This window comes from Hetaerina americana, unplaced genomic scaffold, assembly GCF_022747635.1.
Source record: "Hetaerina americana unplaced genomic scaffold, ioHetAmer1.1.p SCAF_10, whole genome shotgun sequence".
Lineage (NCBI taxonomy): Eukaryota > Metazoa > Arthropoda > Insecta > Odonata > Calopterygidae > Hetaerina > Hetaerina americana.
Genome location: NW_027286070.1, coordinates 55,715,554 through 55,738,545, shown reverse-complemented (window position 1 = coordinate 55,738,545; position 22,992 = coordinate 55,715,554). Strand labels below are relative to the sequence as shown.

General features: G+C 35.2%; 1 protein-coding gene across 1 annotated transcript in view; it reads right to left on the bottom strand.

The window, feature by feature from the left end:
* The window catches only part of casp (Fas associated factor casp), a 32,399-nt gene that overhangs the window by 6,644 nt on the left and 2,763 nt on the right, over positions 1 to 22,992 (bottom strand). Inside the window, exons 6-14 of the mRNA XM_071598694.1 lie at positions 19,813 to 20,014; positions 17,128 to 17,232; positions 16,022 to 16,148; positions 15,002 to 15,147; positions 12,505 to 12,659; positions 12,172 to 12,308; positions 11,305 to 11,467; positions 6,508 to 6,592; positions 190 to 327 (exon numbers count right to left, since the gene is read on the bottom strand). Coding sequence (XP_071454795.1) covers positions 190 to 327; positions 6,508 to 6,592; positions 11,305 to 11,467; positions 12,172 to 12,308; positions 12,505 to 12,659; positions 15,002 to 15,147; positions 16,022 to 16,148; positions 17,128 to 17,232; positions 19,813 to 20,014 — 1,258 coding nt within the window. The remainder of the gene's footprint in view (positions 1 to 189; positions 328 to 6,507; positions 6,593 to 11,304; positions 11,468 to 12,171; positions 12,309 to 12,504; positions 12,660 to 15,001; positions 15,148 to 16,021; positions 16,149 to 17,127; positions 17,233 to 19,812; positions 20,015 to 22,992) is intronic.

The following is a 22,992-nucleotide window of genomic DNA, read 5'->3' as shown; positions in this document are numbered from 1 at the left end:
AAGTCCATTCTCATAAAACACTTTGATTAAACCAAAACTTTTCCAAGCATCAATTAACCGTAGTTATATTGGTAGAGGGCATACAAGAAAAACTTTGTTTTTTCATTTATTTACTTTTTCAGCTCCAGATTTCTCCTGACAAACTGTAATATTTTTTCCAGAGTAATAGCAATGAAAATTCTTTACTACCTTCAACTTGGTGTTAATCAGGAAAAGCCGAGTAATAACTTTCTCAGTAGGCAACCGGAATCTAATCTTTGTTACAAAATCCCCAGCTCCCTCTCCAGGTTCCTCTGGGAGACTAGACTGGACCTGCAGTCTGTGGGCCTGAAATAATACATCAAGAAAAATTATTATAACAAAAGTTTTTTTAGTTTTTTGTGGGAGGCGACTGACAGCTTAGGCAATTTGCACCATTAGGGATGGATGGGAAAGGAAGGGTGGAGAGAAACCCGGCATTGGTATTAGCCTCCCCTTGTCGAAAGGCACCAAGGGGTCAGCAGTTTAACATCCCACCTGACAGATGTTGTACTCACTCAAAAGGCTCTCCACAAAGCACCTCAAGTAGGGATCGGGATACCACTGAAAAATATTTGTTGACTCTAGGATTTGAACCCAGGCCACCTCCATTGGAAGCCTGTATTTTAGCTACCGTGCCATCCCAATCCCCTATCACAACAAAAGAACCAATGTAACATGTGGGCCAATACTTCTTGATCAACAAATTACTTGTTGAGTATTACACAGGAGAGTCACTCAATCAAGAACTTTAATTCTCAGCTATTCATGGCTTTCTAAGGTTGAAAATTTTCTGTTCCAGACCAGATTACAAGTTAATTGAAATTATAATTATTTGTTTCACATGATTATTCCCAAGATAACATGAAATCAAGATGAAGGCCGGTTACTGTGCAAGCCAGGGTAACTCCTGTGATATTTCCTTGAATTCTACAGAGAAAGTTATTAATTGCAAATTATGACCACAAATTTTCATTCTAGACTGATCTCAATCATCTATTCTTGAAAGCCGTATTTGAATGCAGAAATATTTTTCTTGTCGTACTTATAAGTTCATACTATCTGACATGGAGTCTGATACAGACATGCTCAAAGAGGAAATGACACTTTTAAAAGATTCTCTTGCAGTTAAAAAGGCTAATCTACGTTAGGGTGTATGATTTGCTAATACTGTAAAAGTCAACTCGGAGAAAGATTCAATGTCTTAAGCTTCTGATAAATCAATCTGCGGTTGGTCTAAACTTAGCCGAGACTTGAAAGTAAAACAGGTGTCGATCTCAAAAAGAGAGCGTGTTACCCCCTCAAGCAGCATTTCTACAACCTCATATTTATGACGTGAAATGTGACAAAAGTGGTGCGGAAGAACTATCCGCAGCAGGGGAAGATAGATATTTTAAAGTGAGCAGAATGTTCCCTTTCAGGGATTCCTTGTCGCTCTCATTTCCATGAATGGAACTTCAACCTGGATACAACAGTTAATTTGGAAAACTATGAGAACTACTCCTGGAGGTTGACACATCCACTAACTTAGAGATTAAACAACTTAAGGCAACGCGTGGAAATTAGAGATAATTTAGGGATTCCATATGCCAAGATTTTTGCAAAACCCTCCAGAACCCCTCTTTCTTGCCATAATATGTTTGGGTTAATTACTGTTTTTTGAAGCCATGCCTGCATCCAAACCCCGAAGTATAACCTGTCATAGGATGGTCTTGCACATGAACATTCAGTGCATAAATAATACATTACTGAACCTCGAGGTTTTAGTAAACGAGATACTCTTTATATCCATACTAAAAATACTTTGTACTTTTCCACAGATTTTTATTATGAGATATAATGCGTTTCCCTGACTTGCGGCATCATCAGGTACAGATTTACTTAACAAACAGTGCAAGAATATACATACTCAAGACGATTGGGTGCATTATGGGGTTGGTTTCCCATTTCCAGGCTAGTTTCTCAGAAAGGAGTGGGGAGGGGGACAGGAACAATTCCTCGTTACAAAGTGTCAAGTTGGTGTTTGCTAGGAGCCTCCTTATCTCCATTTGCTCTAGAGTGTCCATTTTTAATCCTTTTGGCAGTATATGTACAATTGTATGTGTAATGTATTTGGACAAAGTCACTGCTGTGGTCGAATTCTGGTAGATGCTCAGCAAAGAGAGAGTTGGTTTTCTTATTTTTGTGGCATCTTGCATGTTCCTTGACTCATAACTTGACATTCCTCCCTGTCTGACCGACATAAACGGTGTTGCAAATCTTGCATTTCAGTTTATAAATACCTCATTTAAGAAGGCTATCCTCTGTGTCTTTACCATTGACTAGAAGTTTGGAGAGGATTTAAGGCAGATTAGAGGCAGTTGGAAATCATATAGGATTTCCAACTGCCTACCCACCTCACTCAAAGCAGCCTTTTACACACCCCTAACACACTGCCATCTCAGTAGATGCAGCATGTGTAAGTACTCCCCAAAATTCCAGCACCCAATTCCTGGGAGTAATCCTACATAGAAACATGTCTTGGGAAGAACACATATTCAAATTACGTAGTGTGTTAAGTTCCCTATGTTTCCTCATAAGAAATTTTAGACATTCTGTAAATTTGGAGGCACTTCTATCCATTTAATACGGTGAATTTTATTCTTGTGCTAATTTTAGTATCCTGTGATGGGGTTTCTCTTCCCATGTGGGCATAATCTTCAAAATCCAATAGAATAATCCAATTTTTATGTACAGGGTGGGGCAACTCCCTTTTTCAAAGGGTTTTTGCTTTATAAAAAAGATATTATGTTGCCACACCCAGTATTATGAGCAATGCTTCTTGTGATGCACTGTGTAAACCTCACTGCAAAAGGATTGGTTTATTAATTGGGTTTCAGGTTTTTCAATTAACTTCCCTATGAAATCAAATATGAAAAAAAGTGCCTGCTTTCAAGAAAGGCTGTTCAGCCTATTAAAAAATAATACTTTTTATTCTGTAAATGAATTTCTCGAATTGCCACAACACATCAAGTCTGACTTAACCAGATAATATGTAAATATAGTAGCATATTGGTATGTATACATATGCATGTATATATGTAGTATTTTTTCTAAAATTATAAAGTTTACATCTGACGCATCCTATATTTGTGAATATATATGTGAATATGCACCAAATCTTTGGACATATATAAGTATTTTTACTGTCATTAATAATATTAATTGGCAGATACATCCCAAGAAGTCATCATTTTAACCTAAAACAAGGTTCTGAATAATGCAATTAGAATTATGAAGAGTAAGACTTATACCATACCCATTCAGGAAGCATTAGTTTTCCTTTATAATTTACTGCCATATATTCATTTGTTTCATATCCACCCTCAACAGTTTAAAAAGTTTAAATACTATACATCACATCTTAGTATTTATTTGAAAGATAGGAGGAGGGGGTACCTTGCACCTTCATACCAGTTTCAATATTTTGAATTTGTGCATATATGCACTGACCATGTGAAATTTGCAATTGAATAGCAGCCTGTGCTTGTACATGATATTCCTTGTGCAATAAATAAACCCAGACACTGAATTGAATGTCACCATTAGCTGGTCAGCAATGACCAACAATTAGAGACACAAACATCAAATTCATCTTGTTGCCAACCTCTACATCTACATCAATACCCTGCAAGCCACCAAAAAGGTGTGTGGCAGGGGGTGCAGCACCAGGAGGAAAGGGTAAGGGATGAGGGGGTTAGGGTTTTTCAAATGGATGGGGAACCTGCAAAAAAAATATACATAAAAAATATATGTATAAATATAATCGTATAACCCTGCGCAGTCGCTACCTTGTAGGTTAATACTTATTATGTCGAGCCGGCTCCTGGGGGATATCGATTACAAGAATTCTGGTCTCTTATTGTTCTTGGAAAAAATGACCATTTAAATCTGTCTGTCCTGCAGTCAATCTCTCTAATCTTACATTCGTGATCCCTCCGCCCGTAATACGTTGGGGTTCATATTATGTTCTTGATGCCATTGGAAAAGGACCCATCTTTAAATGTTTTTAATAAGTTTAATCTATATTGTAAACGCCACAGTGTAAGGGAATCCCAGTTTAAATTTTCTAGCAAAGTAGTTACGCTACTACATTGGTCATAGCAATTTTTGACAAATCTAGCCCCCCTCCGCTGAAGTCGTTCCCAATTCCGAAATTAAATTTATCTCTTGAGGATCCCATATACTGGCAGCATACTCAAGGTGGGGCCTGACTAGGGCAAGAAAACATCGTTCCTTCACTTTTTCGTCACATTTACCCAGCACTCTTTTTACAAATCCCAATTTTTCATTAGCGCGACCGCATATTTCCCGTATGTGCTTTCCCCAGGAGAAATCGCGAGTAATTGTTACACCCAAGTATTTAAAGGAATCTACCCTCGCGATTTCTGTTTGCTTCACTTTCACCGGAATGCATTATATCATGAACAAATAGTACGAGTTGAGTTTCGCAGGATCTACCTTTACTGAACCCATGTTGGTTATTAATCAATAAATCTTGGCTATCGAGGTACCTCATTATGAAACTAACAATGATGTGCTCAAAATTCTTACAGGAGATGGAGGTGAGCGATATTGGCCTATAATTACTGGGATCCTCCCAGTCTCCATTTTTAAATATGGGTGTCACAGAAGCTATCTTCCAGCTGCTTGGCACGCTTTCTTCTGCTAATGATTTCTTAAATATTATATAAACCTCTATCACTATGCAGAAAATAAACCTAAACCCTGAGGTAGATCACTGAAAAACTATTCCTGAACATTTTCGTAATCCTCACGTGTCTACAACCTCTTGTGGCAAATTTGGCTTTAGGCTATATGTACATTATTTCTTTGAATATCCCCTTCAAATTGAGATTGAATTTCCAAGGTATGTCTCAATATTATTATTCAGATATGCATTCATCACCCATTTTGATCACAAACTAAATAGAATACGTGAATCACCGTCAAAACTTTGGTGAACCACCTTTTGTGTACAATATTAGCACTGACCTGCTAGTTAGCTTGTAATTACAAAGTGCATTTAGCATTAACTAAGTTTACCACGATGTTATGCAGCTCATTAATGCTATTATGTTACTAGTGCAATGAAAGGCAACAGCACAGTCAATCATTTAAAAAAATTATGCTCTCAGAGCATGCTCAAAACCATAGAAATTTAGGGAATAAATACCAAAGCAAAACAAGAACAAGAAGGAAATCAATGTTAAGAGCAATTAAAGAAAATAGAATTAGATATATACAAGAGTTTTCTGTTATTCTCTTTACTATGGGTCTTTTAAGGTCTGCGTAAATGGTACTTTAAAAGGACAAGTTACCTATTGCCAAATGATCAAACCCAAGAAGAAAAAAGGTTATTTTTTATAAATGACTCAGCATAAACATGTTACTTACTTGATATTCCTTGTAACACCTAAGTTTCAATTTACAAGATACTTTAAAGGTGTATAATATCCTCAAAGAGCCATAAAAGTTGTCTTATTTTACTCTTACTTGTATACAAATTTTAAACATGACTGTCAAGAAGGAGGAACAAGCTGGGCCTATGGCTGCATTAATTTAACAGTAGAGCTTGATGATATATAGTTTGTGAATACAGCTAGTCAAACCCAGTATTTACATTATCGGAATTTGTTTCCCTGCAATTTACATTTTTATCACGTCCCATGCATTTTCCTATTTTTTCCAATGCACATGGAACCCCATATTTACATGGTTTCATTTTCAGTGATCCCATTATTTGCATCTTTCTGTGTGCTGAATTGAAAAAATGCCACATTCCAAAACAGTCAATCATGTACATAAGCCTTCATAAAAAACTTTTTTCACTAAATTTCATACATTAACACCTAGAAAAGATGAGAGAGAGCAGTAATGTTTTAGAAAATAATTATATTTTCTTATAAAACTGTTGAAGCTGAACAACAGTTTGCACGAGTCAAACGGCAAGGTAGCTCAGATTCTTGTGTGGTTTGTTTTCCTCTATTACTTGGGAATGTAAATATTATCCTGCTTGAAAATGGAAAAATGAAGCGAAAAAAGAACATTCTCAACGGTGAAAATTCTCCTTTTCCTACATTTTTCTGGGGTCCCCAGAAAAGTGCAAATAATGGGTTTTACTATACAAATTTTTATCGCAAATGCATGCTGTAGAAAAAGATATCCCTGCAAAAGAAGTAAGGGATCAAAGGAGAAGGTGACAATTAATGAAGAAGCATCAATTGTCTTTCATCCCAGCTAAATTGGCACCATTCATACTTTAGCAAACATGTAATTTTGGGGGTAAATTTGGAAAAATATCCAAAATTTACTAATTAAATTACCTCCTTCCATACATACACTCCCTCTTAATTATACAATATATGAATGAAATATCTACATTATAATGCCAAAAAATTTAGAAATAAAACTCAGGGAAGTAGACATCGACTAATGATCTGAACTAACCTCCTTCTGTTTCTCAACTTCCTCCTTTTCCTGCTCCAGCCTCTTCCTCTCCATAGTTTCAATCATTTTAGCTTCCTCCTTAGCTCTGGTGAGTAGAAATATGAGTTGTAAGAAAAGATGTAGAGAATCATGCACACTAGAGTACATATATTATGGAATATATTGTTAAGACATTGAAGGCACTGAAGAAGTAATATGCTTCACTGATGAAATTCTACAAAAAGAAATTTCTAACTAAACAAGCATAAGTACTGAAGAAACCGATATGTACCAAAACACTCAGAAATTTCCAACCGACTATTCACAGATATTTTTCTTATTTTAATCAACAATAATTTAACAAGTAAGTTGCAGGTCTTTGAGCAACAAAACATATCAAAAAACATTTTAGGCCCAAATTATATTCAAAACTTGTCATTAGATACGTAAGTATTTATAAATTGACTAAAATGAAGACTAACATGCATTTCCAAACATGTGAGAATTTTGAAAAACATGCTCCTGATCAAAATGTAGAAATGCATTCATTATTTATACAAAGACTTCTTTAGGGACATCTTTAGAGTTTTAGAGAGACTATGCTCACATTATCGAGAAGTGCAGATTCCAAAGAAATGAGATGCATAATATATGACATGTTAGGATTTATGACAAAATATTGAGAGTAATATGGTTATTATTTTTTCTTTCTAGCCATTTTCAATTACAAACCATCAGAAATACTAAAAGTATTCCAAGAATATTATAATATTCTTACAATTGCCAAGTAAATTATTTAAGGAGTTACATATTTCCTATACATTGGTTATTAGCCTGGTATTCAAATTTGAGAAGGAAGAGGGGACAAGTTGAGCCATCATTTTTAAACATGATCCTTAGTAAATTTATTTTTAAAGGTTGTTTAATTGCTTCTGGAAGGATGCATCCTCCCCAAATGAGGTTCACCTATACCTTAACCACATAACCAAGAGGAGTGGGTGAAGGGTTCAATCAATCCCTGTTTGATAGCCAATGGAAAATGTTTAGTAAAAACCAGAGGAGCCTGTATTATCTCCTTAAAATACTCAAAATGTTAAGTGAGTAAAAAAAAATGTTTTGGAAACAGGTTTGACATCAAGGCTTCAAATTATTTCTAAAAATATTTCTATAATATTCTTCCTTCCATGTTCATTCACAAAGATGAATGTTAGGATCAAAAGACCATAAAATTCCATTAAGTACAGTGGATATGGAAAATAATTTCACATTGAGTACTAATGGAATGAGCAGAATACCATTCTGACTTCAATTCCCAGGGTTTGTCACAAAACTTTCACTAAAAATTAACAACATTTCATGAGGTTTAACCTTTTCAAAAATATTTTTAACTTTTCTGTATTAGTTTATTTTCCATTGGACATGGAAAATATCCAGGGAATCAAAATTAAAAATGCATTCCACTAACCCTGGGGATAACTACATAAAACAGTCTTCAACCTAACATTGAAATCATTTTAAGCCACTTGAGAGTCAATTTAATTTGGGTACATGTATCTTTGATGAGCATGATATAAATTTTGGCATGACAACTAGTGACCTATAATTTACACAAGAATGGTCCATTGTGAGAGGGCCATGGAAACATTACATTGCCCATTGGTAATTAGAATGCAAGACGTATGCATGGAAAGGGAAAGTTTGTTAAGTATGAACATGAAAAAATGATAGCCTCAGATTCTTGCTTTATGCATAAATATATTCATTAGTAGTAGTAGTAGTTTTGAGGGGAGGCGACCGACAGCTAAGGTCATTTGCGCCATAGGGGAAGAACAGGAAAGGATGAAGGGTGGAGAGAAACCCGGCGTCGGCATTAGCCTACTCTTTACGAAAGGCGCCAAGGGGTCCGCAGCTTAACGTCCCATCCGAAGGACGACGTACTCACTCAAAGTGCCCTCCACAAAGCACCTCAAGTAGGGATCGAGATACCTCTGAAAAATATTCAACACCGCCGGGATTTGAACCCGCGCCCTCAGGGTGGGAAGCCAGTACGTTAGCCCCCGCACCATCTCGATCCCCATATTCATTAGTATCCATGGAAAAGAGAATACTTTATGATTAAATTTGGTTTCATGGAATAAGATTAGAGAGCAAGAGAATAAAATGAGAGCAGGGGGGCAAGTAACAGGTGCTGAATTTGGTACCATTTTAGTCATTCTGAAAGTGGGTCTTCAGAAAATGGGAGAGATAAAAAGACTATAAAGCACCAAGGCAAATTCGACAAGTTTCAAGATATGAATGTAAGAACACATTCTTGAGGATAAGCTGAATTGGAATTGGGCAGAAAGTGAAATATAAATTGAAAATGCAATATCAAGTGATGCCTGGAAGAGTTTGACAAAAATGACTGCCTAATGGACTGAACTTGTCTATGGAAAAGATTTAATTTGGAGAATAAAAGGGGAAACCTGGTAGAATGAAGAAGTAACAAATTCTGTACATGCAAAGGGATGAAGATGATAATTACAGCTAAGGCCATGTTAAACATCAACTTTTGAGACATACCCACCATCTGTATGAGAAAGAAAACATAGTATTACATCACATTTGTTCTATTGGTATGGCATACACCCAATGTAAAAAACTGAACATGAAACGGACACATTTGTTTGTCAATGCTTACGCTTCCTGCAGGTTGATAAAAGGTTTGATTACTTTTATGCAGGATCTCAAGCATAGGATGCACCTTAAATATGAGATGGTGACACTACTTCCTCTCATTGCAAACTGGGTATGAATTTCTAATATTTACAGAAATCTCTTTTTTTATAAACATTGAAAATCAGCAGTCATAACTAAATGATGCAACAGGACTAAGATGGGATCATTAAGGGGGACATAGAGATTATCAACCTGAAGGTTCATTTTATAGGTGAAAGTAGGGTTCACCTACTATTAAGCCCAATGGCATGTGAAATTTGCATATCAGGGTAGAAAGACCAGTTTATTTCCCTGTTCTGCCTATGGTTTCCCAGGATGATCTGGGACCCGAAAAATTACACAGTTTGGATGGAGCTGAAGGTGTCCCGAGGCACCGACTTGGAATCGAACCCTGGCCTTTTGGTAATTGGACGAGTGATCTACCCACTGGACTAACTCTGATATGGAGCGTAGCTATGCACAGCGCGGAAACGTGGCCATTGAAGCAGGAGAAGAGATGTAGATTGAAGGCTTTTGAAATGTGGGTGTGAAGAAGGATGGAGAAAGTGCAATGGACCGAAGGGAAAACAAATGAGGAAGTACTAGGTATGGTGGGTGGGGAGAGGGTTTTTTGGGAAAAATCCTAAGGAGGTCGGGAAAATGGATGAAGGGCATATAGATCGGGAGTGGGATGTTGAAGACTGTAATAGAGGGGAGAATGTAAGGCAAACTAGGAAAGGGCAGGAACAGAATAGGGATGTTGCATGGGATGAAGGGAGGAAGAAAGCACTCAGATATGAAGAGGGACCTGATGTAGAGTAGGTTGCTGGATTGTGTTTTTTAAGAGTCACAAAATATTTATTTGGTAGTTGTGTCCATCCAAAACCTACCTTAACCGATAGATTATTGAAAAAAATAAAATGGTACATAAAATACTAAGGAGAGATATAAGAAAACAAAGCAGCCAAGGCACAGCAATGTGACAGCAGCAACATCTATTGACCCTGAATGTAACTACGCCGTAGTATCATTGTGAAACAACTCCCTCTTCGAGGGGGTGTCATAAAGAAATCAGAGTTAAAGGTCATAACATGGGAGCAAGCGATCCTTAGTTAAAGTTTTAACACGGGAGTGGGCTGTCCTTGTATTTGTAGATGACATTGTCTCAGGCTCAACAGCCTGGTACTCCCATAAATGGAATCAGTTTTGTTTACGAAATAACTTCTGATGCCATTTCACGTAGCGGATGCCCATGCAGTTCCCATGACAAGTTCCAGCTATATTAAGCATTAAAATATTTCTGTCAGCAGTCATGATGGATGTACAGAACACACAAGATGTGAGACAAATTCAAGCACTATACAAAATTCACAAGCTATGCAAAAAAAAGAAGACAAGAAAATTGTGAAAAATGAAAGGAAAATATAGCTAATATTAAGGATATTTACGACATTAGTTAACAAAGAAAAGTAACTATTTTTGATCAAATTAGAAACAAGTGAGATCTGTATCACCACACTTCTCTTTTCAATGCAAGAAAAGGTTTACGGATAGTAAAGATTTATGATATGGAAATATGAGACGGAAATATAATGGTCTTAACATCACAATGAAAAATTTATAGCACCAAATTGCCCTACACATTGAGATGCTTGCACCTGCAAAACTTATATTTTTTATTACATAAGCCCCTATGGAGCTTGAACAAAATCGTAGGCCTATATAATTAATGTATCTGTCGTTAACCAACCTTTTTATCCCTTTCACCAAATTTAATCTTTAAATGAAAATACAACTAAAACACCAACCCATTAATAACAACTTCAATATGCGATATTATTCCTTGACGTTTGATTAAACTGAGTGGTGGTGCTTGTTAGGATGTAATCGCTTCAAACATAAAATTGCTTGATTTTATACTTGAAGATATAAATTTGCATTAATAAAGAATTTTGAAAAATTTATTTGGAGAATAATATCAGCTTTCAATTATAATGGCATATTTCACATGAAGATGTCCTAAAAATCTGTTGATAATGCAAAGAACGTATTCTTAACAACTATATTATGGACTTAAGTAAAAAGTTAAATTGGAAGTTATTAATCCATATATTCATTCACCTGTCTGCTTCCAGGGAGGCAAAGTATGCTTCATCTTGTTCTCTTTTCACAAGCTCCCTAGCTGCCCTTTCCTCTTCTTCTTTGATTTCTAATCGTTGCTGTTGTTCAAATAAATCAACTGCCTGGATTAAACTTGAAAGGAGTTCGTGAACGCTTATACTTCCTAGATGCACAAGAAAAGAAAAATGTTTTAAAAAAGGAAATATTCTAAAGGTAAAATAATCAATTCCTCAAGTTTTTCAATTATGCTAATCTAAATGCAATAAATACTCACTACACTAAACTGAGAAATGCACTAAAGAATAATTGAATTTTTATTTTCTGATGATAATTTACCCTAAAGTTTTCAGTATTGTTAAAACAAAATACATACATATTTTGATAATGAATCAATAACAATTCAAAGGGCAGGCATATATCAGCAGAAAAGGTGGAGATAGAGATATGTAGGGAAATGTAGAGATAACATCCACTTTAGTTTCAATTATGACAATTTTAGGTGACTCCTCCTCAGAATTTACTTATTATACATTTCATATGCCTAAGATATATCTACAATTTTAAACATCACAGACTCATTTAAATTTTGAAAAATTTGGACTATGAACTTCTGTAATGTCGCAGTTCTTATTGGATGCTAAATAGAGTTCGCTTCATTCCATATATTTTAACTGAAGCTCAATAATTATGTATGTATGGCAATTATTTGCACACACAAGACAGAAATTACTGAAAAGTTTTCAAATGTTTATCACCATTAGTGATTCAAATACAATTCAAAACTATTTAACTCAAACAATGATCACTTACAGTGATGAATATATCATAGTACTTAATTAGTTAAAGTACAAAATAATTTGAAATTACCATGAATGACTGTGAATATTTCCGTTACTGATCTCGCCTTCATGACAATTATCAAAGTAGGCAGTTGCTCCACTTCAATATTTTGGATTGTCATTGATGCCATAGTGCCTAGACTCCTTGACACAGAAGCCAAAAGCCTAAAATAGATCACAGATTTAGTATCAAAATCTCGAAATAGAAGACAAAATATAATTACAAAATGTGCTCATTACAGTGTAGCTTTCATGCAGAGCATTTTACCTATTTCTAGTTGACATGATATTCAGCCTTGCACAATAAACAAAACACCCATTGCAAAACAATCTGCTGAGAAGCCTTTCATCTTTCACTTACTTATTTCGGTTGGACTGAAAAGTGATGTCCCATCCCCAGAGTACAAAGTTGGAAGTTAAACAGGAAATAATTGATTCAGCACACAATAGTTGAGCACAAAACACATTCGTAAGCACACTTGCTTCATGGTGTAGGTAAAGAGCCAGCAAACGCCTCTGAAAAAAAAAGATAGATTAGATTAGATATCATTCTATAAAATGTGTAATTAGTGTTTAATATTGATTAATAGTATATACCAATAATACCTGGCATGCTTCCACAGGATTGAATGGAAGAGGATGATGGATCACTACGCAATTAGGGAAATTTATTATTTCATCATGAAGGTTATTCATTAGTCAATTATATAACATATATTTTAATGCTTAGGATTGCCGTTCCAAATGTGCTCCATGGTATCGACTTCTAATTGTCCATGGAAAAGGAATCCCATACATCAGCTGATTTGTAAGTTTATTTACCTTAACTCCTTACCTTGATGGAGATCCACCTTAAGGTATTTAATTCACAAATTGACTTTCTTTCCTAAGATCCAAACACTCAAATCTACTCAAATTGAGGTTATCCACTGGGAAATAAAATATCACTTTCACTACTTCATTTGAACAATACTTTTCCTATATTTGTTTGATGGAACAATTTTTCTTTGATACAGCTCCACAGATATTTTGAACAAGTTTTACCCTTGTTAGAGTAATGACAGAATTGATAGTAAATAATCACTTAGTCTCTCATTTACATGTATATTTACTTATTTGAGTCAGTCGGAGTATAACAATAATTGAGGATAGAGCCACAATTCTCATCATACTCCATTGATGATTTTTATTAACCTGGTCAATAAAAAATTATACTGCTTAAAAATTACTTTGGATGAGATCACTAATTACTTGAATCCTATGCAGGCTACTGAATAAAGAGTGATCATACATTTTGAATCCAATAAGTGATTGTGTAAAGTCTTACTTTTGCCACATTGTCAGCTTAATATGTTAAGTACATGTTGCTTACATTTCATTGATTTGAATCTAGAACTGAATCAGTAGCAGCCATTGTAATTTGAAGCATGTTCAGTTTGCCAGCAGCAATTATAGAGGCAACAGGCTATGAGCAATATACTGCAATGAAATTTTTCCTCTGTGATCATTAGCTGAGGTCAATTTAATGCTACATAAGGCTTAAGGAGAGTCTGTCCTTCCATATGGCACAGCTACGAAATGGTTTGCAATGTTTAAAGACGTAAGACAATTTCAAAAGATGGTGAACCCTGTTCTCCAGCCACTGCTCTCACAGCAGTAAACATTAACATCATTACTGTCACTATCAGACAAGATTGTCGAATAATGTCAAGAGCACAATCATAAATATTGCAAAACTAATTGGGTACCATACACTAAATACAATATACTTTCTAAAAGAAAAATTGCACATGAGACATTATTGTGCTAGGTAGGTTCCAAGAATGTTAATACCTGGACAACAGAACACTTATGTGAAGACTTGCTAACAATTTAAGTTGATATTACAAGAGGATGACAAGTTTTCTTTCCTAAGGCCATTACTGGAATTGAAAAATGGCAATGTTCATTGATCCTGAGAGCACACAGCCAAGTACTGTCATCATAAACACAAATAAACTGTATGCCGGGAAACTTATAATCATAGTCTTCTTCAATATTCAGGCGATGATGCACCAGGATGTCATACAAGCATACAAAACTGTTAATGGAGCATACTATTCAGATATACTGAAAATTCTCCTGAGACATTTCACTGGGAAAAAGCTACATTTCAGGCTAGATTCTGAATGACAATCATGCACGCCTGAATATCACAAATGCTGTTGATGAATATTTAGCAAAAATTCATGTGATGTGTGTCCTTTCATCCAACTCTTAGTCCAGATCCAAACCCAAATTATTGTTTCAAGAATCCCAATGAGAAGAGATATTTCACAGAAATTTCTTTTCAAAATCAGAAGTAAGCATGGTCAAACTGAGAATTACAAATTTAAATGACTGCCACAGAAGAAAATACTGGCATCAAATCAATGAAACTTGTACCAAATGTCTATTACAGATAAAGCCAACCATTTAAAACAAAGTAAAATCTAAAAAAAATAAATCATGACATAAAAATTGTATGGTCACTACTTATTGAACAGAAATCACATCATGTTTCACTTGTATGTTATGCAATATGCACATTAATAGCTTTTTACAACATGAAATTCTGGAAAGAGACTCATGAGAATCACAGCTCACAAATTGTTTCCTACAGCTTCATATGGGCTACATGCCTACATGGGATAAATGTTAGTATTTCACAGAGCCTTCACCTTCTAGAAAGAACTCCCAAATTATTATAATAGAACTGTTCAATCCTAGATAGTATAAAATATTTAATAAATTACCAGAAATCAATGTGAAAATGGCACTAAAAATATTTTGGATTCAGATTGCAACACAATAGTGCAATCAATCAAAATTTAAATTACCTCTTTTGCAGGTTTTGAACATGCCTCTTTTACAGCATCATCTAGACAACCTTGAAAGAATACAGGATGTGCACGACCATAGCGACTCCGAAATTGTTCAGTAAAATGGAAGGAAGCAGATGCTTCATCCTCCACATTATCTGGAACTAAGGAGAACAGGACACTAATATTAATAAACATATTGCAAAAATTTTAATTTCAAATTTACATGCAAAAGTAAACATTTGAATTGCTCAAATTTGGAGGAACATTAGATTGAAAAGATTTTCTGGCCTTCAAAAAGTGTTCCCTTCACTAAAATACTTATTACAAAAAATTTACATTTTGCATTAGCTACAAGATTTATACTGAGAGGGCATTTCAAAATTTTAAAATGAAAACATTTTATATTATCATTACTACGAGGTTTGTTACATAAGAGTTGTACACAAATAAATGGGAGCCACATTAAGCATGTACCCATAATTTGCAAAATAGCAAAGTCATGACAAAACTAAAACAATCAGAGATGCCTTAACACCTCATCAATAAAATCCCTGTGAACTGATAAAAAGGTAGTTTTTGGGCACAGGTCCAAATCAAACTTGACTTCTCCAGAGAAAGGGTTTCTGAATCTCCCAATACCTGACCTGATTTAAAAAAATATATAACCATTAAAACATTGTGATATTCATATTTTTTCTGTTTTTCAGATCAATAACCTAACCACAACATAAGCAGTCAATTGATGAATCTAAAATATTATTCTTATGGTCATATTTTCTCATAGTTTTGCAAAAACAAATTCCCAAATGGTTTTAGGATCACTTAGCTGTTTAAGATTTAACCGAGTTGTTCACACATGCATTCATTATTCAGATTATAAATTATTATACACCATTGCATGCATTTTAGCATACGTTAACACTACAACAATTGTATTTAGCAATATTTGTGGGAAATAGACCATTTAAAAGTATTAAAAGAGACCTAACCCATAATTTAAATTACATATACTAAAAAGTGCCACCATATACATACTTAATGGCTGCATCCTCTTGCTTTCAATACCCATAATGGACATGTCATCCTCTGCATTAAATGACTCTGATGCATCTTCAAATTCTTCTACAGAACTGTTATCACTATCAGCTAGGTCAATCACTATCTGTAACAGAACAATAACTCATGTTAATGGCACTGGGAATATACAAATGAGATAAAATCAAAATTTGTTTTCCTTTATGTCCACTTCAGCTTTTCCATTCATCTCCACACCCACATTTCAAGCCAACTACAACTACACTATAATCCTGTTGTTTTCTACAACTATAATCCTGTTGATGTTTCCAATGACTATGTTTCCCCGTTCAACAAAACTGTTAATATTATTAATTTTCATTTGCCCAGAGATCACAATACAAAAAGACCAGGCGGGTGGTGTATATGCATGATATAAGGCATGTCAAAAAGGAGCACACTATGATCTATATCTAAGTTTTATGGAGCCTTTACTTAAAATCCTTAATGTCCATGACATTAATTCCCTCGTCGAGAAAGCTTCCGTGCCTAATGCAATTCTGTTTCCGCACTACTATTTTGGTCCTCAGGAGATCCTGTACTCCGGAAAAATCCCACAAATTGCAACCTTGTGGTCGGAAAACCATTACTTATGTGCAAAATCAGGGGCTGGTTTCATATTCCACATAACCAGAGTGTATATTTGGATGACTTTATTGATACCCAAATAAGCTAAAAGGAAATTCAGGTACTAATGTTTCCTCCCAACATTTGATAGAGAGCTCTAACATGATAGCTAAACAGTGCCAATGAAATGATGATGGAGAAATTCTAGATTAGAGGAAACAAGAAGTGAAATCAGTCTTTGGAGACCTTGAGTCCTCTTCATACTTTGAAATTAAATCTACATTGGTATTCTCTCCTAAATAAAAGTCCTGCTTCTTTGGCATGCAGGCCTTCTCTCAAGTAACCATTTTTTTCAGTTTGAAAAAAATTCTGGATACCCAAAGGCAGAAATGTGTCCCCACAAAAAAAGTTTTGCACCCCTCAAGGCTGAATAATGAGAGGATTGCACACATTTTTTAGTATTTCTGCAAAATGCTTGTCATTTTGTTTCATATAGTTACCTTTTTATTATCTCTAGCAACAGATGTGGGATGACTAGCAGTAACTGCTTTCCTCACCGACAACTTATGAGTAGGGTAATCAATACCTGAACATGCCAGAGTCACCTGAAAATATCAGGAAGTAAGTTCTCTGCCCTTTAAACGATACTAAATCCTGTGAAAAAATGTGCACAAAAGATAGGGAAATCTATCTTTCCAGTATGGGTTATATTCAATCCCTTACTTACCATGCAGCAATCCAGCTTGAATATGCTGCAGCAATTAATTTCATAATAACAAATACCTAACGAAATAACAATTAAAATATGGTCTTATGCTGTTAGAGTCAAACTCTGAGGGGTATAGAAGGGTTAAAACTAGCTTCATCTCACTCTTGATATAATACCATTTAATTTAACTTTTAATTACTAGCATGCATCAGAATTAAAACTTTAAAACCTAATTCATTAATATATAGTTATTCTATTAATAATAGTTAAAATTCTTGTCTTTTGCTAACTTAGGAAGCATACATTTATTTATTGATAAACAAAAAAATGATAAATGTAAAAAAAATCTTGCAATGCTTGGGCAGTCATTATTAATTTAATTATATGAACATAAAACATTGATGATATCCAATCTCAATACCAAAAATCATGCTTAAGCTGCCCAACAGCTTCCTGGTTCCCAGTTAGAAAAGCTAACCACAATACACTTATAGTGAGGGGATTCTTGCCATTAATTAGTTATTTACAATTCACTTTTGACTAGTTCTAACAGATTTCAGGGATGGGAATGGTATGGTGACAAATATAATGGCTTTCGACACAAGAGGCCCAGATTCAAATCCTGGAGACAAGATGTTTTCAGTGGTATCCTGATCCCTACTGGAGGTGCTTTGTGGGACGTTAAGCTGTGGACCCCTTGGTGCCTTTCATTAAGAGTAGGCTAATATTGACACTGGGTTTCTCTCAACCCTTCCTCCTATCCCACCCGTCTTTAATGACACACATTATCTCAGCTTTCGGTCGTCTCCCCTAATTGTAAAACCACTGTAATAGGGTAACTAGAATAATGGAAAGGAAAGAAGCTGAGGGTGGTGACAAAAATAATACAAGGCTTTCAAGTATATGGGTAACATGACCCGGCAGTCAATTTATCGCTTAGCTGAAATTATACCAACACTTGAAAAAGTCAAAAAGGAGCTAATTTTGAACTTACACACACAACTTTAACTGGTACCTTCGGTGTGTCCAACTTCAATTCAGTTTTTTCAACTTAACTTCAAATTTTCAATAAGCTAATGGATAGTTTTCATTGCTTAGAAATGTTGTCGGGGTCCATAGATTGATGTTTAAAAGGGAAGTTTCTTTGAACTTTCCCATGACTTTCAGGACTATTTACTTACATATTCTGTGACATAATGACTTTCTGCGGCACAAATACAAAGAAGTCCATTAAGTTTGACCAATCAAGGGTTCTTACAATTTGAATTTTACAATAGTGCCTAGTGCCTTAGGGCAAAATAAGGACATGGATTTTCTCAAGTGTTTCTAGGGCAGTTACCAGTACACACATTCCATTTTGATAGTGAAAATCCTGGCGCTGATATTATTTATCCTGCATTTCTCTATTTAATATTTGTGTGGATGTGATGAATTTTAGGCCTCATGGGGCTAGCAATATCAACACCCTCAAAAATCTCGACAGGATCAAAACTGTATTTTGGATTCTTTTGATAAGTCCTCTGATAGAAAATGACTAGATCAGCCCATTACCATACATACCAGCATCATCTAGCTATACAGACCAATACACCAGCTGCAGCAAATGTGATTTATATGTCAATGATTACCAAAACCACCACCATGCCTTTCAGTAGCATACCAGGATGCATAGGACAAAATAACTTTGATGCATGACATTTAATACACAAATGAGCAAATTGCCCTATAGTACTCTTGACACAATTCAAAATGACATTTCAAATGAGAAATTAACACCAACACAATTGAAATGAACACTACATAACAAGAAAGATTTGGATTTGGCATCATTTGCAGGAAAATGTATACTAGGGTAACAGTCAAGTACCATCTTGTCCCAAAAACAATCAGTCTGAAGAGAGCAAGCGTGAGAGGGTGTATTCTATTGGTCCACAGTCCCTTATGTCATAGCCACTGGGATTTTGCAGCACCTTCACAGTAGAGATATAGGGGTAAACATTTTTCAACAGCAAGTTTCTACCACTTGAAATAGTTCTGCACATGCCCTTGGACCAAGGAATTATTTAAGAGGGCATTCTTGCTAAGTAAGTTGTTTGAAGCAAGAGGTCGAGCATCCCAATTATGATTTTGAGCTCATTGATATCATGAGGCAATCCATTTCCTTTGTTCTTAGTGTTAAATTAATCACAATGAAGCTGAGGGTTATGACACAAATAATGCAACAACTTCAAGTTTATTGGTTGCACAACCCAGGGTCTCCTAAAAAATTATACTAATAATTAGTTTCAAATTTCAACATACGATTGGAACTCTTAAATTGCAGCTCTGCCCAAGCAATTTCCTCTATGCCATCTTAAATGTGTCTTAACCTGAATATATTGAAGATATTTATGAAACCCTTCTAATGTAACATATGCAGTTCATTCAAATTATTTAACAAATAAAAAAGAACTTCCATCTTGGAAATAAAACTTACAGAGTCATCATCAAGAGCTCTTTGTGGCCAACCTGTCCATACTTGGTGGCGAACTGGAATATCGGTCACAGAATGAACATCTCCTTTAACTTCTAAAACAGTCCGTGTGCCTGGAAACTTCAAACTGTAACTTTTATCTCTGGTTTCATCCTGAACATTTAATGTAAACTCTTGGGCTAGTCTTTCAGCTACCCTAGAAGAGCTGGACAAAAATTACAAAAGAACAAATTATAAACCAATGAATTCAATACATGCATTTCTTTAGTATGACACCTCAGAATCAGAACTAAAAACATATTGGACTAACTTGAAGACGCCCACTTATAATATGAGGGCGATTCAAAAAGTAAGGTCTCATATTTTTTTTCATGAAAAATCAAATTTATTCTTAACTTTGTGTACACCATAGGAAAGGCTAAGCACTTAGCTATTTTTCTACATAGTTGCCTTGATGATCAATCACTTTTTGCATCCTTGTAAGCAGCTTTTATAATACCAGCATAGTACCTTTCTACCGCCGCATCACGAAGCCAACTGACGACTTCTTCTCTGATATCAATTCATCGCCATTTAGTGGACGTGTACGGTACGGTAAGCAATTAATAGAATAGCCTTTGAGCAGTGATAACAGCTCAAAATTCCCCCAGTGCAGCAATACAATAAAATCAAGGGGGTATTCCACATCTATTTGCTCATACAAATTATAGCGAAGGAAGGACGTTTGAAGGGCCTTCCTATGAGAAATCAGAAGAAATAAGTTTTTCTGCTATCACAATCTCAACACAACTCCAAAAGTCAAAATGTTTTCAGGAAAGTGAATTCCAATTGAAACAGATTTTTGTCACTTAAAGTTGCAGCTGCCAAAAGATAATCAGTGCATTTAAGATTTAATGGCTTTTAATTTGGATCTCACTAATCCCAAGAACCAGTGAAGCTGTGAAGTAAAAGACATAACTCACTAATCACAATGAGCAAGGGAGAAAAAGGGATGCATTTAATACGGAATGCCTAATATATACCTAAAAAAAATATCTATTGGGGATGTCTATTCAATTCAGAATAAGTCATGCTTTCCCCCTGTCATCATTGATGTTGTTCTAACACCCTTACTATTGCCCTTTCACTATGCTTAAAAGTATTTGGCACATGTAAATAAATTTTTTCGGCAATGAGAAAGTCCACCCCACTGTGTCCTCTTTTTGTACGGACACCAAATTATATTCCCTGGTATGGTTGAAATTTTACGATAACATCAGGGAGATGCCACCCGGTAGCACTTAAATCCATATTTCACTTATGGTGTGCACAGCGTGTGAGGAGAGGAGGTAGCCAGAGGAGTTTAAAATAAGACAATAAAGTAGAGGGAAGAGAACACAAGAAGCACTTAAATGTTTTAAATATGCGATGGTTAGAACTTTTGGTAATCAGAGAAGACGGTAGGAAAATAACAATACCTGGCATCATTTTCAAATATCTTTGGGGCTGATGATAAAGAGCAAAGATATTGAAAGGGCTAACCCAAGTTAGATCATGTAATGGAAAACTTAGCATATGACTTTGCAGGAACCAACTTGGATGTAGCAGGCAGGGTTTTGCCTCTTGAAAATTTAGTTCCTTCCAGACCTCCTTGCCATTATTTACCTTATTTAATCACTTCAGCCATAATTTTGTGGTGAATCCATGATGAATAAGATCAAAATAAAACTTTGTAATGCCACATTTAAAAATAATGTTAATGTGATCTAGGTTTCACTGCAACCCAGCATCATTAGGCCTGATGCTTCTGGATAGCAGTGAAACCTAGGCCACGTTAAAGTTTATTTTATTGATGGCATTACAAAGTTTTATTTTGATGTTACTCTTCATTTGCTTTATTTCCCTGGTATATTGTATCCCTTCTTGCATTCATTCTATGTGCTTCCTCCACTTTCTCATCTCCATGTTTCCTTCTCTTTTCCCAGTTTTAATATTACCTTTCCTCTTTCTTAATTACCTGCCAACTCTAAAACCATTATTTGCATCATCCTCTCCTTGCATGGATATCCTGAAGGCCTATGCAAGATACTTGAAAAATGTATCAAAACAAATTGGAAATAAATAATTTTTTTTGTGTCCCCTAGTATCAAACAACCAAGTTATCACACAAAACACAATATGATTTTTTCGTAATTAATCATTTCACAAAGAAAATTCATAACTTTAGTTTTCAAATGCCCGCTCTAGAATCATAGAGGAATATTTTACAGGCAACTCTGTGCTCCAGAAGGCCCATTTTAATTTATAAAAGAAGCTCCTGCCACGCAAGTAATGGCAACGAAGACCTTCCCCGACCAAGAATTATGCCTGTACAGCACAAAAGATTCATAACATGATACATGTAGTTGTTCCCTAGTGAGATATTGAAATGAAATTCCTTCTGAGATCTCTGTAGAATGCTACAAAGTACAGTACAAATGATAATATTAAGTTTGATCAGTTAACCAAAACAACATGCCCCCACTCCAAGTTCACACAAAGGACCAGAGGGCCCAAAGATTTTTTCAAACAATAATAGAATGACAAGAGGATAGAAAGAATTATTTGATAAGGTAACAGTGAAAACCACAAGGTGTTTACAATGAGTGGAAATTGGCTAGCAGTTCACGACATAGCATAAGTTTTTAAAATCCACCCAAAACCTCCATCCCAATTGGTTAACTAACTATAATAATTATTATTCATTTCACAAAAATATAATGCTATCATAATCATAAATTGAGTGGCTGTAAGAAAACACTATAAGAAAAGTGATTCCATTCAAAGTAAATATCAGTGAAATAATGGCAAGACAAGGTAATCACACGCCAAAATATTGACTGCATTTGCCAATAAACTTTTTCAATAATTAGCAAACAAAAAAGACCAACTCTCATCATAGTCTCACCAGATCTCAAATGTCATTTGGAAATGACAGTTGAGATCCAGCATCGTTACTTTTAATGTTTCTATGTAAGTTAACAAACATTCAATAAATTTTCATGCCTTCTGTTAGTACAAAAAAACTTAAAACGGAGGCACTTGGAATGCATACATGGAAGCTCAGGATGGTTATTATGAGAAAAATCTATGGCAAAGTGTTTTGCCTAAGCAAAAAAATTATGAATCAAAAGAAATGAAGATAAATCAAGGTCAAACTGCATT